Here is a 20,562-nt window from a genome sequence, read left to right on the forward strand (position 1 = left end):
TCACCACTACACAGCACCGCTCACCACTACACAGCACCGCTCACCACTACACAGCACCGCTCACCACTACACAGCACCACTCACCACTACACAGCTCCACTCACCACTACACAGCGTCACTCACCACTACACAGCACCACTCACCACTACACAGCACCACTTTCCACTACACAGCACCACTCACCACAACACAGCACGACTCACCACTAGACAGCACCACTCACCACTACACAGCACCACTCTCCACTACACAGCACCACTCACCACTACACAGCACCGCTCACCACTACACAGCACCGCTCACCACTACACAGCACCGCTCACCACTACACAGCATCACTCACCACTACACAGCAACACTCACCATTACACAGCATCGCTCACCACTACACAGCATCGCTCACCACTACACAGCATCGCTCACCACTCCACAGCACCACTCACCACTACACAGCACCGCTCACCACTACACAGCATCACTCACCACTACACAGCAACACTCACCATTACACAGCATCGCTCACCACTACACAGCATCGCTCACCACTACACACCATCGCTCACCACTACACACCATCGCTCACCACTACACAGCATCGCTCACCACTACACAGCATCGCTCACCACTACACAGCACCGCTCACCACTATACAGCATCGCTCACCATTACACAGCATCGCTCACCATTACACAGCACCGCTCACCACTACACAGCACCACTCACGACTACACAGCATCACTCACCACTACACAGCACCGCTCACCACTACACAGCACCGCTCACCACTACACAGCACCGCTCACCACTACACAGCGTCACTCACCACTACACAGCGTCACTCACCACTACACAGCACCACTCACCACTACACAGCACCACTTCCCACTACACAGCACCACTCACCACAACACAGCACGACTGACCACTAGACAGCACCACTCACCACTACACAGCACCACTCTCCACTACACAGCACCACTCACCACTACACAGCACCGCTCACCACTACACAGCACCGCTCACCACTACACAGCACCGCTCACCACTACACAGCATCACTCACCACTACACAGCAACACTCACCATTACACAGCATCGCTCACCACTACACAGCATCGCTCACCACTACACAGCATCGCTCACCACTCCACAGCACCACTCACCACTACACAGCACCGCTCACCACTACACAGCATCACTCACCACTACACAGCAACACTCACCATTACACAGCATCGCTCACCACTACACAGCATCGCTCACCACTACACACCATCGCTCACCACTACACACCATCGCTCACCACTACACAGCATCGCTCACCACTACACAGCATCGCTCACCACTACACAGCACCGCTCACCACCACACAGCATCGCTCACCATTACACAGCATCGCTCACCATTACACAGCACCGCTCACCACTACACAGCACCACTCACGACTACACAGCATCACTCACCACTACACAGCACCGCTCACCACTACACAGCACCGCTCACCACTACACAGCACCGCTCACCACTACACAGCGTCACTCACCACTACACAGCGTCACTCACCACTACACAGCACCACTCACCACTACACAGCACCGCTCACCACTACACAGCACCGCTCACCACTACACAGCACCGCTCACCACTACACAGCGTCACTCACCACTACACAGCACCACTCACCACTACACAGCTCCACTCACCACTACACAGCACCACTCACCACTACACAGCACCACTTTCCACTACACAGCACCACTCACCACTACACAGCACGGCTCACCACTACACAGCAACACTCACCATTACACAGCATCGCTCACCACTACACAGCATCGCTCACCACTACACAGCACCACTCAGCACTACACAGCTCCACTAACCACTCCACAGCACCACTCACCACTACACAGCACCGCTCACCACTACACAGCACCACTCACCACTACACAGCACCACTCACAACTACACAGCACCGCTCACCACTACACAGCACCGCTCACCACTACACAGCACCACTCACCACTACACAGCGCCACTCACCACTACACAGCGCGACTCACCACTACACAGCACCGCTCACCACTACACAGCACGGCTCACCATTACACAGCACCGCTCACCATTACACAGCACCGCTCATCACTACACAGCACCGCTCACCACTACACAGCACTGCTCACCACTACACAGCATCCCTCACCACTACACAGCACCACTCACCACTACACAGCGCCGCTCACCACTACACAGCGCCGCTCACCACTACACAGCGCCGCTCACCACTACACAGCTCCACTCACCACTACACAGCGCCACTCACCACTACACAGCACCACTACACAGCACCGCTCACCACTACACAGCGCCGCTCACCACTACACAGCTCCACTCACCACTACACAGCTCCACTCACCACTACACAGCGCCACTCACCACTACACAGCACCACTCACCACTTCACAGCCCCACTCACCACTACACAGCCGCACTCACCACTACACAGCACCACTCACCACTACACAGCACCACTCACCACTAGACAGCACCGCTCACCACTACACAGCACCACTCACCACTACACAGCGCCGCTCACCACTACACAGCGCCGCTCACCACTACACAGCGCCGCTCACCACTACACAGCGCCGCTCACCACTACACAGCGCCGCTCACCACTACACAGCACCGCTCACCACTACACAGCACCGCTCACCACTACACAGCACCGCTCATCACTACACAGCACCGCTCACCACTACACAGCAACGCTCACCACTACACAGCAACGCTCACCACTACACAGCACCGCTCACGACTACACAGCATCACTCACCACTACACAGCACCACTCACCACTACATAGCATCGCTCACCATTACACAGCATCGCTCACCACTACACAGCACCACTCACCACTCCACAGCATCGCTCACTATTACACAGCACCACTCTCCATTACACAGCATCGCTCACCACTACACAGCATCGCTCACCACTACACAGCATCGCTCACCACTACACAGCATCACTCACCACTACACAGCAACACTCACCATTACACAGCATCGCTCACCACTACACAGCACCACTCACCACTACACAGCATCACTCACCACTACACAGCACCGCTCACCACTACACAGCAACACTCACCATTACACAGCATCACTCACCACTACACAGCACCACTCACCACTACACAGCACCGCTCACCACTACACAGCACCACTCACCTGAATGTTTCAAGGCGCTGTATGGGGGTGCACGCTTCTCTGTCATAGAGACAGAGACGGTGTGACGGTCGCGTAATGACCCAAGGTTTGCAGGTAAAGACGAAGCAGGGGATGATGAATATCAACGACCGATGGTGTATGGTAGGAGAGGGTTCGGGCAAGAATGGAATAAGTGGTGGGGCGGGGAAGAGGGAGCATTGTCCAGGGCATAGCGAGTCAGCATTTTCCAGGGCATAGCGAGTCAGCATTACCCAGGGCATAGCGAGTCAGCATTGCCCAGGGCATAGCGAGTCAGCTTTACCCAGGGCATAGCGAGGTAGCATTACCCAGGGCATAACGAGTCAGCTTTGCCCAGGGCATAGCGAGGCAGCATTAACCAGGGCATAGCGAGGTAGCATTGCCCAGGGCATAGCGAGTCAGCATTACCCAGGGCATAGCGAGGTAGCATTACCCAGGGCATAACGAGTCAGCATTGCCCAGGGCATAGCGAGGTAGCATTGCCCAGGGCATAGCGAGGTAGCATTACCCAGGGCATAACGAGTCAGCATTGCCCAGGGCATAGCGAGGCAGCATTGCCCAGGGCACGGCGAAGCAGCATTATACAGGGCATAGCGAGGTAGCATTGCCCAGGGCATAGCGAGTCAGCATTACCCAGGGCATAGCGAGTCAGCATTGCCCAGGGCATAGCGAGGTAGCATTGTCCAGGGCATAGCGAGGTAGCATTACCCAAGGCATAGCGAGGCAGCATTGCTTAGGGCATAGCGATGCAGCATTGCCCAGGGCATAGCGAGGCGGCATTGCCCAGGGCATAGAGTGGCGGCATTGCCCAGGGCATAGCGAGGCAGCATTGCCCAGGGCATATCGAGGCAGCATTGCGCAGGGCATAGCGAAGCAGCATTGCCCAGGGCATAGCGTGGCAGCATTGCCCAGGGCATAGCGAGGCATCATTGCCCAGGGCATAGCGAGGTAGCATTGCCCAGGGCATAGCGTGGCAGCATTGCCCAGGGCATAGCGAGGCAGCATTGCCCAGGACATAGCGAGGTAGCATTACCCAGGGCATAGCGAGGCAGCATTGCCCAGGGCATAGCGAGGCAGCATTACCCAGGGCATAGCGAGGCAGCATTGCCCAGGGCATAGCGAGGTAGCATTACCCAGGGCATAGCGAGGCAGCATTGCCCAGGGCATAGCGAGGCAGCATTGCCCATTTCTAAGGCAGGAGGACGAAGAGGAGCTGAGAGGAAAGGAGGAGGGAGGTAAGAAAGGAAGTTTACAGAAGCCAGGGTTGGACCAGTGCCGGATTATCCTCGTAGCAATAGTAGCTACATATGTAGTAGTAGTAGCTACTACATATGTAGTAGTAGCTACCATATGTAGTAGTAGTAGCTACCATATGTAGTAGTAGTAGCTACTACATGTGTAGTAGTAGCTACTACATGTGTAGTAGTAGCTACTACATGTGTAGTAGTAGCTACATATGTAGTAGCTACTACATGTGTAGTAGTAGTAGCTACTACATGTGTAGTAGTAGCTACATATGTAGTAGCTACTACATCTGTAGTAGTAGCTACATATGCAGTAGCTGCTACATGTGTAGTAGTAGTAGCTACTACATGTGTAGTGCTACTACATGTGTAGTAGTAGCTACATATGTAGTAGCTACTACATGTGTAGTAGTAGTAGCTACTACATGTGTAGTAGTAGCTACATATGTAGTAGCTACTACATGTGTAGTAGTAGCTACTACTACACATGTAGTAGTAGTAGCTACATATGTAGTAGCTACTACATGTGTAGTAGTTGCTACATATGTAGTAGCTACTACACGTGTAGTAGTAGCTACTACTACTACATATGTAGTAGCTACTACATGTGTGTAGTAGCTACTACACCACTACACGTGTAGTAGTAGCTACTACTACTACATATGTAGTAGCTACTACATGTGTGTAGTAGCTACTACACCACTACATGTGTAGTAGCAGCTACATATGTAGTAGCTACTACTACATGTGGTGTAGTAGCTACTACTTCACGTGTAGTAGCTACTACTACTACACATGTAGTAGTAGTAGCTACGGGCCCCGCACTTCCAAGGGCCCCGCGCTAAACGCTTTCAAGCTATCAATTCCGGTTCAGTGATTCTGCATTTGCTCTATTACTATAGTACTATACTGCTTTTAACTTCATGAACGACTGGGTGTTTAAGGTTAGCGATTTGTCATATTATCCGGCTGTATAGCAAAATGGAAAAAACAATTACTTTACTATGCAACTTAAAAACTTGTCTTTTAATATTTACGTGTTTTATTTATTTATTTAGGGCCCCTTTATAAAATCATGCTACAGGCCCCGCACTAGCTTCGTCTGGCACTGGGTTGGACTAATCCTGAGAGATCACGCTCTGAGTGGGGAGACTGTGAACTGTGAGACACCTGGGGGACTGTGAGACACCTGGGGGACTGTGAGACACCTGGGGGACTGTGAGACACCTGGGGGACTGTGAGACACCTGGGGGACTGTGAGACACCTGGAGGACTGTGAGACACGCGGGGACTGTGAGACACGCGGGGACTGTGAGACACGTGGGAACTGTGAGACACCTGGGGGACTGTGAGACACCTGGGGGACTGTGAGACACGCGGGGACTGTGAGACACGCGGGGACTGTGAGACACCTGGGGGACTGTGAGACACGCGGGGACTGTGAGACACCTGCGGGACTGTGAGACACCTGGGGGACTGTGAGACACGCGGGGACTGTGAGACACGCGGGGACTGTGAGACACCTGGGGGACTGTGAGACACGCGGGGGACTGTGAGACACGCGGGGACTGTGAGACAACTGGGGGACTGTGAGACACCTGGGGGACTGTGAGACACGCGGGGACTGAGACACACTCGGGGACTGTGAGACACGCGGAGACTGTGAGACACCTGGGAGACTGTGAGACACCTGGGGGACTGTGAGACACGCGGGGACTGTGAGACACCTGGGGGACTGTAAGACACTCGGGGGACTGTGAGACACTCGGGGGACTGTGAGACACCTGGGGGACTGTGAGACACCTGGGGGACTGTGAGACACGCGGGGACTGTGAGACACCTGGGGGACTGTGAGACACCTGGGGGACTGTGAGACACCTGGGGGACTGTGAGACACGCGGGGACTGTGAGACACCTGGGGGACTGTGAGACACCTGGGGGACTGTGAGACACCTGGGGTACTGTGAGACACTCGGGGGACTGTGAGACACGCGGGGACTGTGAGACACCTGGGGGACTGTGAGACACGCGGGGACTGTGAGACACCTGGGGGACTGTGAGACACCTGGGGGACTGTGAGACACCTGGGGGACTGTGAGACACCTGGGGGACTGTGAGACACGAGGGGACTGTGAGACACTCGGGGGACTGTGAGACACCTGGGGGACTGTGAGACACCTGGGGGACTGTGAGACACCTGGGGGACTGTGAGACACTCGGGGGACTGTGAGACACCTGGGGGACTGTGAGACACCTGGGGGACTGTGAGACACCTGGGGGACTGTGAGACACCTGGGGGACTGCGAGACACCTGGGGGACTGCGAGACACCTGGGGGACTGTGAGACACCTGGGGGACTGTGAGACACCTGGGGGACTGTGAGACACCTGGGGGATTGTGAGACACCTGGGGGACTGTGAGACACGCGGGGACTGTGAGACACGCGGGGACTGTGAGACACGCGGGGACTGTGAGACACCTGGGGGATTGTGAGACACCTGGGAGACTGTGAGACACGCGGGAAATGTCAGACACCTGGGGGACTGTGAGACACGCGGGGACTGTGAGACACCTGGGGGACTGTGAGACACGCGGGGCCTGTGAGACACGCGGGGACTGTGAGACACCTGGGGGACTGTGAGACACCTGGGGGACTGTGAGACACGCGGGGACTGTGAGACACCTGGGGGACTGTGAGACACCTGGGGGACTGTGAGACACGAGGGGACTGTGAGACACGCGGGGACTGTGAGACACCTGGGGGACTGTGAGACACCTGGGGGACTGTGAGACACGCGGGGACTGTGAGACACGCGGGGACTGTGAGACACCTGGGGGACTGTGAGACACCTGGGGGACTGTGAGACACCTGGGGGACTGTGAGACACTCGGGGGACTGTGAGACACGCGGGGACTGTGAGACACCCGGGGACTGTGAGACACGCGGGGACTGAGACACCCGGGGACTGTGAGACACGCGGGGGACTGTGAGACACCTGGGGGACTGTGAGACACGCGGGGACTGTGAGACACGCGGGGGACTGTGAGACACGCGGGGACTGTGAGACACCTGGGGGACTGTGAGACACGCGGAGACTGTGAGACACCTGGGGGAATGTGAGACACCTGGGGGACTGTGAGACACGCGGGGACTGTGAGACACTCGGGGGACTGTGAGACACCTGGGGGACTGTGAGACACGCGGGGACTGTGAGACACCTGGGGGACTGTGAGACACGCGGGGACTGTGAGAGACCTGGGGGACTGTGAGACACCTGGGGGACTGTGAGACACCTGGGGGACTGTGAGACACCTGGGGGACTGTGAGACACGCGGGGACTGTGAGACACCTGGGGGACTGTGAGACACCTGGGGGACTGTGAGACACGCGGGGACTGTGAGACACCTGGGGGACTGTGAGACACGAGGGGACTGTGAGACACGCGGGGACTGTGAGACACCTGGGGGACTGTGAGACACCTGGGGGACTGTGAGACACGCGGGGACTGTGAGACACGCGGGGACTGTGAGACACCTGGGGGACTGTGAGACACCTGGGGGACTGTGAGACACCTGGGGGACTGTGAGACACTCGGGGGACTGTGAGACACGCGGGGACTGTGAGACACCCGGGGACTGTGAGACACGCGGGGACTGAGACACCCGGGGACTGTGAGACACGCGGGGGACTGTGAGACACCTGGGGGACTGTGAGACACGCGGGGACTGTGAGACACGCGGGGGACTGTGAGACACGCGGGGACTGTGAGACACCTGGGGGACTGTGAGACACGCGGAGACTGTGAGACACCTGGGGGAATGTGAGACACCTGGGGGACTGTGAGACACGCGGGGACTGTGAGACACTCGGGGGACTGTGAGACACCTGGGGGACTGTGAGACACGCGGGGACTGTGAGACACCTGGGGGACTGTGAGACACGCGGGGACTGTGAGACACCTGGGGGACTGTGAGACACCTGGGGGACTGTGAGACACCTGGGGGACTGTGAGACACCTGGGGGACTGTGAGACACGCGGGGGACTGTGAGACACCTGGGGGACTGTGAGACACCTGGGGGTCTGTGAGACACCTGGGGGACTGTGAGACACCTGGGGGACTGTGAGACACGCGGGGACTGTGAGACACCTGGGGGACTGTGAGACACCTGGGGGACTGTGAGACACGCGGGGACTGAGACACCCGGGGACTGTGAGACACGCGAGGACTGAGACACCCGGGGACTGTGAGACACTCGGGGACTGTGAGACACCTGGGGGACTGTGAGACACCTGGGGGACTGTGAGACACCTGGGGGACTGTGAGACACCTGGAGGACTGTGAGACACGCGGGGACTGTGAGACACGCGGGGACTGTGAGACACGCGGGGACTGTGAGACACGCGGGAACTGTGAGACACCTGGGGGACTGTGAGACACCTGGGGGACTGTGAGACACGCGGGGACTGTGAGACACGCGGGGACTGTGAGACACCTGGAGGACTGTGAGACACGCGGGGACTGTGAGACACGCGGGGACTGTGAGACACCTGCGGGACTGTGAGACACCTGGGGGACTGTGAGACACGCGGGGACTGTGAGACACGCGGGGACTGTGAGACACCTGGGGGACTGTGAGACACGCGGGGGACTGTGAGACACGCGGGGACTGTGAGACAACTGGGGGACTGTGAGACACCTGGGGGACTGTGAGACACGCGGGGACTGAGACACACTCGGGGACTGTGAGACACGCGGAGACTGTGAGACACCTGGGAGACTGTGAGACACCTGGGGGACTGTGAGACACGCGGGGACTGTGAGACACCTGGGGGACTGTGAGACACCTGGGGGACTGTAAGACACTCGGGGGACTGTGAGACACTCGGGGGACTGTGAGACACCTGGGGGACTGTGAGACACCTGGGGGACTGTGAGACACGCGGGGACTGTGAGACACCTGGGGGACTGTGAGACACCTGGGGGACTGTGAGACACCTGGGGGACTGTGAGACACGCGGGGACTGTGAGACACCTGGGGGACTGTGAGACACCTGGGGGACTGTGAGACACCTGGGGTACTGTGAGACACTCGTGGGACTGTGAGACACGCGGGGACTGTGAGACACCTGGGGGACTGTGAGACACGCGGGGACTGTGAGACACCTGGGGGACTGTGAGACACCTGGGGGACTGTGAGACACCTGGGGGACTGTGAGACACCTGGGGGACTGTGAGACACGAGGGGACTGTGAGACACTCGGGGGACTGTGAGACACCTGGGGGACTGTGAGACACCTGGGGGACTGTGAGACACCTGGGGGACTGTGAGACACTCGGGGGACTGTGAGACACCTGGGGGACTGTGAGACACCTGGGGGACTGTGAGACACCTGGGGGACTGTGAGACACCTGGGGGACTGCGAGACACCTGGGGGACTGCGAGACACCTGGGGGACTGTGAGACACCTGGGGGACTGTGAGACACCTGGGGGACTGTGAGACACCTGGGGGATTGTGAGACACCTGGGGGACTGTGAGACACGCGGGGACTGTGAGACACGCGGGGACTGTGAGACACGCGGGGACTGTGAGACACGCGGGGACTGTGAGACACCTGGGGGATTGTGAGACACCTGGGAGACTGTGAGACACGCGGGAAATGTCAGACACCTGGGGGACTGTGAGACACGCGGGGACTGTGAGACACCTGGGGGACTGTGAGACACGCGGGGCCTGTGAGACACGCGGGGACTGTGAGACACCTGGGGGACTGTGAGACACCTGGGGGACTGTGAGACACGCGGGGACTGTGAGACACCTGGGGGACTGTGAGACACCTGGGGGACTGTGAGACACGAGGGGACTGTGAGACACGCGGGGACTGTGAGACACCTGGGGGACTGTGAGACACCTGGGGGACTGTGAGACACGCGGGGACTGTGAGACACGCGGGGACTGTGAGACACCTGGGGGACTGTGAGACACCTGGGGGACTGTGAGACACCTGGGGGACTGTGAGACACTCGGGGGACTGTGAGACACGCGGGGACTGTGAGACACCCGGGGACTGTGAGACACGCGGGGACTGAGACACCCGGGGACTGTGAGACACGCGGGGGACTGTGAGACACCTGGGGGACTGTGAGACACGCGGGGACTGTGAGACACGCGGGGGACTGTGAGACACGCGGGGACTGTGAGACACCTGGGGGACTGTGAGACACGCGGAGACTGTGAGACACCTGGGGGAATGTGAGACACCTGGGGGACTGTGAGACACGCGGGGACTGTGAGACACTCGGGGGACTGTGAGACACCTGGGGGACTGTGAGACACGCGGGGACTGTGAGACACCTGGGGGACTGTGAGACACGCGGGGACTGTGAGACACCTGGGGGACTGTGAGACACCTGGGGGACTGTGAGACACCTGGGGGACTGTGAGACACCTGGGGGACTGTGAGACACGCGGGGGACTGTGAGACACCTGGGGGACTGTGAGACACCTGGGGGTCTGTGAGACACCTGGGGGACTGTGAGACACCTGGGGGACTGTGAGACACGCGGGGACTGTGAGACACCTGGGGGACTGTGAGACACCTGGGGGACTGTGAGACACGCGGGGACTGAGACACCCGGGGACTGTGAGACACGCGAGGACTGAGACACCCGGGGACTGTGAGACACTCGGGGACTGTGAGACACCTGGGGGACTGTGAGACACCTGGAGGACTGTGAGACACCTGGGGGACTGTGAGACACCTGGGGGACTGTGAGACACCTGGGGGACTGTGAGACACTCGGGGACTGTGAGACACGCGGGGACTGTGAGATACCCGGGGACTGAGAGACACCTGGGGGACTGTGAGACACGCGGGGACTGTGAGACACGCGGGGGACTGTGAGACACGAGGGGACTGTGAGACACCTGGGGGACTGTGAGAGACGCGGGGACTGTGAGACACGCGGGGACTCTGAGACACCTGGGGACTGTGAGGCACCTGGGGACTGTGAGACACCTGGGGGACTGTGAGACACCTGGGGGACTGTGAGACACCTGGTGGACTGTGAGACACGCGGGGACTGTGAGACACGCGGGGACTGTGAGACACGCGGGGACTGTGAGACACCTGGGGGACCGTGAGACACGCGGGGTCTGTGAGACACCTGGGGGACTGTGAGACACCTGGGGGACTGTGAGACACCTGGGGGACTGTGAGACACGCGGGGACTGTGAGACACCCGGGAGACTGTGAGACACTCGGGGGACTGTGAGACACCCGGGGGACTGTGAGACACCTGGGGGACTGTGAGACACCCGGGAGACTGTGAGACACTCGGGGGACTGTGAGACACCCGGGGGACTATGAGACACTCGGGGGACTGTGAGACACCCGGGGGACTGTGAGACACTCGGGGGACTGTGAGACACTCGGGGGACTGTGAGACACCTGGGGGACTGTGAGACACCCGGGAGACTGTGAGACACTCGGGGGACTGTGAGACACCTGGGGGACTGTGAGACACCTGGGGACTGTGAGACACGCGGGGACTGTGAGACACCTGGGGGACTGTGAGACACCTGGGGGACTGTGAGACACTCGGGGGACTGTGAGACACCTGGGGGACTGTGAGACACGCGGGGACTGTGAGACACGCGGGGACTGTGAGACACCTGGAGGACTGTGAGACACCTGGGGGACTGTGAGACACTCGGGGGACTGTGAGACACTCGGGGGACTGTGAGACACCGGGGGGACTGTGAGACACGCGGGGACTGTGAGACACCTGGGGGACTGTGAGACACGCGGGGACTGTGAGACACGCGGGGACTGTGAGACTCGCGGGGACTGTGAGACACCCCTGGGGACTGTGAGACACTCGGGGGACTGTGAGACACCTGGGAGACTGTGAGACACCTGGGGGACTGTGAGACACCTGGGGGACTGTGAGACACGGGGGGACTGTGAGACACGCGGGGACTGTGAGACACCTGGGGGACTGTGAGACACTCGGGGGACTGTGAGACACTCGGGGACTGTGAGACACCTGGGGACTGTGAGACACCTGGGGGACTGTGAGACACGCGGGGACTGTGAGACACCTGGGGGACTGTGAGACACCTGGGGGACTGTGAGACACCTGGGGGACTGTGAGACACTCGGGGGACTGTGAGACACCTGGGGGACTGTGAGACACCTGGGGGACTGTGAGACACGCGGGGACTGTGAGACACCTGGGGGACTGTGAGACACTCGGGGGACTGTGAGACACTCGGGGACTGTGAGACACGCGGGGACTGTGAGACACGCGGGGGACTGTGAGACACGCGGGGACTGTGAGACACGCGGGGACTGTGAGACACCTGGGGACTGTGAGACACGCGGGGGACTGTGAGACACCTGGGGGACTGTGAGACACGCGGGGGACTGTGAGACACTCGGGGACTGTGAGACACGCGGGGACTGTGAGACACGCGGGGGACTGTGAGACACGCGGGGACTGTGAGACACGCGGGGACTGTGAGACACCTGGGGACTGTGAGACACGCGGGGGACTGTGAGACACCTGGGGGACTGTGAGACACGCGGGGACTGTGAGACACTCGGGGGACTGTGAGACACCTGGGGGACTGTGAGACACGCGGGGACTGTGAGACACTCGGGGGACTGTGAGACACCTGGGGGACTGTGAGACACGCGGGGACTGTGAGACACCTGGGGGACTGTGAGACACCTGGGGGACTGTGAGACACCTGGGGGACTGTGAGACACTCGGGGGACTGTGAGACACCTGGGGGACTGTGAGACACCTGGGGGACTGTGAGACACGCGGGGACTGTGAGACACCTGGGGGACTGTGAGACACTCGGGGGACTGTGAGACACTCGGGGACTGTGAGACACGCGGGGACTGTGAGACACGCGGGGGACTGTGAGACACGCGGGGACTGTGAGACACGCGGGGACTGTGAGACACGCGGGGACTTTGAGACACCTGGGGACTGTGAGACACGCGGGGGACTGTGAGACACCTGGGGGACTGTGAGACACGCGGGGACTGTGAGACACTCGGGGGACTGTGAGACACCTGGTGGACCGCGAGACACCTGGGGGACTGTGAGACAGGCGGAGACTGTGAGACGCGCGGGGACTGTGAGACACCTGGGGGACTGTGAGACACCTGGGGGACTGTGAGACACGCGGGGGCTGCAGTCCCGTGGCTGTCTCGGTGGCCACCACTGTGGAGAAGACGCGAGTGGAGGAGACGTTGGCTCTTAGCCCTCGCTGAGTGGAGAGGGTCGGCGGCCAACTCGGCCGGTGTGGAGGAGAGGCGAGCAGCGCCGAGTTGTGTGGAGGGGCCGTGCCCCCCAGAGAGTAGAGAGACGCGTGTGCGCTTCACAGTCGCTATGGGTGAGGGGCAGGGGTCGTCAACCTGCGGCTCATGAAGGACTGCTCCGTGGCGTCGTTTAAGGTCCCCACCGTCTCGTATTCACCGCGTGCATTGCGCCTCTTGAAATATTCTTGTGTTTCTTGCACGTGACTCTGTCACGTGACTCTGTCGATGCGTAATCACGCTTTATTTTGGAAAGTAAATTATTTCTAGATTTGAAGCTTTCGTGACTGCAAGGATCCATACTCTTTGGTTCTATTGGGTAAAGTCACGTAGGTAAAAAATATAACAACAAAAATCACGACGTTTCGGCCACAACACAAGCGGCCTTCATCAGGTTAAGGGACCAGGCTGTCTCGAGGACAGCGCTGGAGTGAAACACAGCCACGCTCAGACCACGACCTTTAAGCTGTGTGCGAGGAAACAAGGTGCCTTGACAAAGGAATTAGCATAAAAATTAGCATTTGATTGGCCGACTTAGCATGATGAACGGTGTAGAGGTGGTGTACATGCGGGTGAACATGCCGGTTGGCGAGGGGGGAGGGGGAGTTTACCTATTGATGGTGTGAAAGGGGAATTTTTAAGAGCTGCTAAAGTTTGGGGTACCACTGCTTGAAAAATATACTGTACCATTGAAATTAGTTTAATGTTTGGTTCGATTTAGAACATATTTCCAATGGTTGCTTAATTTGAAACCATCTTCTCAGTTGAAATTGTGTCTGTGTTTGTAGATCTGAATTGCCTCGTGAACAAATCTCTGATTAAAACCCGTGGGTTTGCAAAGAACCTTGGTATCGGAGAAAATTATATCGTGAACACCCACAGCGTTGTAACAGTGATCAGCTACGGCAGAAGAATTCGTTCTGCCGTGTTTCAAATCTGATTTGTGCTCGCGAATTCGGTCAGAGACATGTCGCTTTGTCTCCCCGATATCGTGAACACCCACAGCGTTGTAACAGTGATCAGCTACGGCAGAAGAATTCGTTCTGCCGTGTTTCAAATCTGATTTGTGCTCGCGAATTCGGTCAGAGACATGTCGCTTTGTCTCCCCGATATAGCAATCACCGCAGGTACAACTAAATTTGTAAACCCCGGGGTACTGTAAGTCAGGAATAACATCCTTCATGGATGGGATCAGATCACGAATTTTGTGTACTGTATTGAACCGGACCTGGATCTTGTGTTTGTTTAAAATTTTGGAAATCTTTTTAGTAACGCCTGCTATATATGGTAGTGTGATGGTTTTGACCGGAGTATCAAGTGGTTGTTTCTGTATGGAGGGAGAAACAGCTTGGCGGATGGTACGGTCAGAGTATCCATTCCTTTTTAGGGCCAGATGTATATGTTTTAATTCACTGGTCAGGTGGTGTTGGTCCGAAATGCAATGAGCCCTATTGTATAAAGTTTTGATGAGATAATTCTTTTGGGCTGGGTGGTGGTGGGAATCAGGTTTCAAGTAGGAATCTGTGTGGGTGGGTTTCCTGTAGACAGAATGCCCCAATGAGCCATCAGGTCTCCTCTCAAACAGAACATCTAAGAATGGTAGCTTGCCATCTTTCTCCACTTCCATGGTGAATTTGATGGCGGGATGTCTGGAATTGATGTAGTGTAGGAAAAGGTTCAGAGCTGGGAGGCCATGTGGACAAATGACGAAAGTGTCATCCACATATCCCTTCCACAGGGAAGGTCTGAGGGTGGAAGTCTGGATGTCGTCTGATTCAAATTTCTCCATGAAAATATTGGCTATCACTGGTGACAAGGGGGATCCCATGGGGGTACCCTCATTTTGTTTGTAGAAGGAGCCATTCCAAGTAAAGTAGGTATTGTTGAGGCAGTGCCTAACCAGTGCAGGTGTATCGGGGTCTAGTCCATGTTGGACCAAATTTTCAATTATTTCAATGGTATCAGGTACTGGGACCTTGGTGAACAAAGAGACCACATCGAAGCTGACAAGGATATCGTCAGGGGACAGTACAACGTCTTTGACCATAGAGACCAATTGGGCTGAGTTAAGTACTGCTGAGGCGGTCTTGCCAGTGAAAGGCAGCAAGGTATCTGACAGAAAACGGGCAAGTCTATAGGTAGGGGAGTTGATCGTGGATACGATGGGTCGTAGTGGGGTGCCTTCTTTATGAATCTTGGGAAGACCATAGAATCTAGGGGGTCTTGCAGCAGAAGGTTTTAGGGAGGGACGTTTATTTGGGTCGATTAGGGAGGTCGAACTTGTGATGATCTTGTTGGTTTTTATCGCTAGGCTATTGGTAGGGTCATTTTTTTATTTTTGAGTAACTTCCATCGTTGAGCAGATTCTGGATTTTGTTGTTGTATGAATTTTTATCATCACAAGTTCGACCTCCATAATTGACCCAACTAAACGTCCCTCCCTAAAACCTTCTGCTGCAAGACCCCCTAGATTCTATGGTCTTCCCAAGATTCATAAAGAAGGCACCCCACTACAACCCATCGTATCCACGATCAACTCCCCTACCGATAGACTAGCCCGTTTTCTGTCAGATACCTTGCTGCCTTTCACTGGCAAGACCGCCTCAGCAGTACTTAACTCAGCCCAATTGGTCTCTATGGTCAAAGACGTTGTACTGTCCCCTGACGATATCCTTGTCAGCTTCGATGTGGTCTCTTTGTTCACCAAGGTCCCAGTATCTGATACCATTGAAATAATTGAAAATTTGGTCCAACATGGACTAGACCCCGATACACCTGCACTGGTTAGGCACTGCCTCAACAATACCTACTTTACTTGAAATGGCTCCTTCTACAAACAAAATGAGGGTACCCTCATGGGATCCCCCTTGTCACCAGTGATAGCCAATATTTTCATGGAGAAATTTGAATCAGACGCCATCCAGACTTCCACCCTCAGACCTTCCCTGTGGAAGAGATATGTGGATGACACTTTCGTCATTTGGCCACATGGCCTCCCAGCTCTGAACCTTTTCCTACACCACATCAATTCCAGACATCCCGCCATCAAATTCACCATGGAAGTGGAGAAAGATGGCAAGCTACCATTCTTAGATGTTCGTTTGAGAGGAGACCTGATGGCTCATTGGGGCATTCTGTCTACAGGAAACCCACCCACACAGATTCCTACCTGAAACCTGATTCCCACCACCACCCAGCCCAAAAGAATTCTCTCATCAAAACTTTATACCATAGGGCTCATTGCATTTCGGACCAACACCACCTGACCAGTGAATTGAAACATGTACACCTGGCCCTCAAAAGGAATGGATACTCTGACCGTACCATCCGCCAAGCTGTTTCTCCCTCCATACAGAAACAACCACTTGATACTCCGGTCAAAACCATCACACTACCATATATAGCAGGCGTTACTAAAAGATTTCCAAAATTCTAAACAAACACAAGATCCAGGTCCAGTTGAATACAGTACACAAAATTCGTGATCTGATCCCATCCGTGAAGGATGTCATTCCTGACTTACAGTACCCCGGGGTTTACAAATTGAGTTGTACCTGCGGTGATTGCTATATCCGGGAGACAAAGCGACATGTCTCTGACCGAATTCGCGAGCACAAATCAGATTTGAAACACGGCAGAACGAATTCTTCTGCCGTAGCTGATCACTGTTACAACGCTGTGGGTGATCACGATATAATTTTCTCCGATACCAAGGTTCTTTGCAAACCCACGGGTTTTTATCAGAGATTTGTTCACGAGGCAATTCAGATCTACAAACACAGACACAATTTCAACTGAGAAGATGGTTTCAAATTAAGCAACCATTGGAAAGATGTTCTAAATCGAACCAAACATTAAACTAATTTTCAATGGTAAGTATATTTTTCAAGTAGTGGTACCCCAAACTTTCGCAGCACTTAAAAATTCCCTTTTCACACCATCAATAGGTAAACTCCCCCCCGCGCCAACCGGCATGTTCACCCGCATGTACACCACCTCTACACCGTTCATCATGCTAAGTCGGCCAATCAAATGCTATTTTTTATGCTAATTCCTTTGTCAAGGCACCTTGTTTCCTCGCACACAGCTTGGGGGTCGCGGTCTGAGCGTGGCTGTTTCACTTCAGCGCTGTCCTCGAGACAGCCTAGTCCCTTCACCTGATGAAGGCCGCTTGTGTTGTGGCCGAAACGTCGTGATTTTTGTCGTTTCATTTTTTACCTACGTGACTTTACCGAATAGACCCAAAGAGTAAAGTAAATTATATTCTTTTCCTCGTTGTTACGTTGTCAATAAATAAAATAAAGCTTAATTTCAGTGCATTCTCTTGCCAGCCACCGTCATTACGGTGGCAGGGAAGACGACTCCGAGCTTCGTGTGATAGGCCAGGCAGCGTCCACACCGCGACACGATGGTCAACACCAACAACCGCCATTCGCCACTAAGTGGTGGTGACGTCACCACGACGCTTGTGCCAGGCTAGGTGCACATTGAGGCCACGTGAAGTGTCGAACGTCCACTGGCAGGAGGTCACGGGGCAGACCCAGATGCCACAGGTCGACAGATTGAGACGACTGGCTGATGCACCACCTGTGCCCCCTACTGTGCCAACTTGCTGTGCTTTAGCCACCCGGCGCTCCGCTCGTTGTTGTGAGCGTCGTTCCTCCGCCCTCCGTTGTTGTTGGAGGGGGACTGCCTCCAACTGCCCAGTAGCATCCTTCACGAGCCTCCTCCACAGAGGCCGTTCTTGACACCGCTGGTACCAGTCATCGGCAAGTCCACTCAGCTCCACGTCCTCCTCAACCACATCACTCCATCTCTTCTCTAGCCCGTGCCGCGCCCGTTTAGCCGCCTCGATCCGGCCAAACAAAAGCTGTTTGGGCATGCGGTGGCTGGGCATGCGGGCTACATGACCCAGCCAACGTGATGGTCAAAGCACACAGAGACAGACAGCCGCCTCACTGATTGCCAGCACCGAGGGCACGGAAGCAGCAACACGCCAGGGTCATTAGAAATCCACAAATGAAGCAATTGGCGGGACCCCGGGGTCCCATCACTGCCCCGGGGTGGGAAAAACCGCGTAGCGACACGAATCTTGCCTTACCGACAACAAAACTAGCGTCAATCGATTGGCCTCGTCGAGAGCTACTCGGGGCACTAAGTTTCGTTAAAAGTTGAAAAATTACATAATCACGTTAAATTCACTGCCTGGGGGCGGGGTCCGTCCGGTGTCCTTGCGGGATCACGAGTGGGCGGACCGATGGACCATCGCTCACAACAGAGATATAATTTCTTTTATTTAATTACAACTATATATCCCAAGACTCGGACCAATTAACCGATGGAAGAGGAGGCTCCCTAAGTCACACGTGAAGCAGACGGCCGTGCCCTCTTACTGGATACAGACGGGGCGAAACGTCTGAATTGGAGAGTAGAACCGTGTACAACATCATCGGAGAGGTGGGAGCAGCTACTCGTGAACCTGTTCCGTGAACGTTTGACAAATGACGTCATTAAATACCGCAACCACGGAACGAGGCCTCGATCATTCTTCGATGTAAAGAGGGTAATAAAACCGACTCGAAGAAATGAAGACACGTGACTCGTCACCTATCACACGTGTGTGTGCGTGTATATATTTACATTGTTCGTGAATGTTGCTGGGACCGGAATAACGGATCATTGGAGGCAGACCAAGCACTTAGAGCATTCGTGATTTCGGAAAGGTGTCTCTCCCATCGACCAAATATAAACCATCGGTCAGGGTGCTGGAAGAGAGCAATGGCGTTTCAGACGGCACTGCGTCTCGCCTTTCGTGGACTCTGCCAGCAAGCTATCGCAAACCCAAAGGGCCAACAATGAGGAAATGTTAGAAATTATGAAACAAACAAACATCCCATTGACATCAATGAAACAGCTGCACTAAAGATGACACAAGGAGGAGGTGGGGGGGGAGTCGGACGAGACGACGCGGCGCTGTCACCTCTGAAAACAAAAGAGCTCACGGCTCCGATCATAGCCTCGTGTGGAGAGAGATCGATACGTCAGCTGGGTTCATTGCTCAGCGCCTCGACTCACGGATGGACTGCGCACGGACGCGGAACGGGAAATGAGGTCGCGCACTACTTCACGCAGTTGAGAGACAACTCGATAGCCAGGCTGCCTGGATACTCCTCGCGATTGTCCGACGTTTCACGCGCGGGGGGGGGACCCCGCCAGGGTGTGATCTCCAGACGCGGCACCTGTCTCACCGCGTGGTGACCGCGAGCCACGAGGAGGCTCATTGTTTCTCGTAATGCGTGATGGTGGGGGTGCTGTGGTGGCGATCATTTCGTGAATATCGTGATCTTTGTGACGATGACCGTTTGATAATACTGTGGTGATGATGATGGCGCTGATTACGGTGTTGACGGTGGTGGTGATTGGGCGAGTTACCTGCATACGCAGACTCCGTCTCCAGCCTCGAGGACTCCAGCCATGAGAGACGATTCACTCTCCTCTCAGATCTCACCGCTCCACGGCACTCACCCAGCCCCTCCCCTCCATCCCAGCCCCCCCCCCTCTCATCCAGCCCCTCCCCTCTCTCTCAGCCCCTCCCCTATCATCCAGCCCCTCCCCTCACCCTGTAACCTCCCAACTCACCCCTCCCCTCCCACACAGCCCTTCCTCTCTCACCCAGCCCCCTCTCACTTAGCCCCATCCCCTCTTACCAACATCAACAACAGCAGC

The 20,562-nt window shown here is 56.1% G+C and overlaps 1 protein-coding gene across 2 annotated transcripts in view; it reads right to left on the reverse strand.

Annotated features, from left to right (window-relative positions):
- Nucleotides 1-20,366, reverse strand: part of LOC116937218 (uncharacterized) — a 37,124-nt gene extending 16,758 nt beyond the window's left edge. For both annotated transcript variants that reach the window (XM_076073404.1, XM_076073403.1), the window contains exon 1: nucleotides 20,269-20,366. In XM_076073404.1, coding sequence (XP_075929519.1) covers nucleotides 20,269-20,312 — 44 coding nt within the window. In that variant the 5' untranslated portion in view covers nucleotides 20,313-20,366. The remainder of the gene's footprint in view (nucleotides 1-20,268) is intronic.
- Nucleotides 20,367-20,562: the final 196 nt, after the last annotated feature.

The sequence above is a fragment of the Petromyzon marinus genome, chromosome 42 (genome assembly GCF_048934315.1).
Source record: "Petromyzon marinus isolate PM22_M1 ecotype Great Lakes invasive population chromosome 42, UKy_Petmar_22M1.pri1.0, whole genome shotgun sequence".
Classification (NCBI taxonomy): Eukaryota; Metazoa; Chordata; class Hyperoartia; order Petromyzontiformes; family Petromyzontidae; genus Petromyzon; species Petromyzon marinus.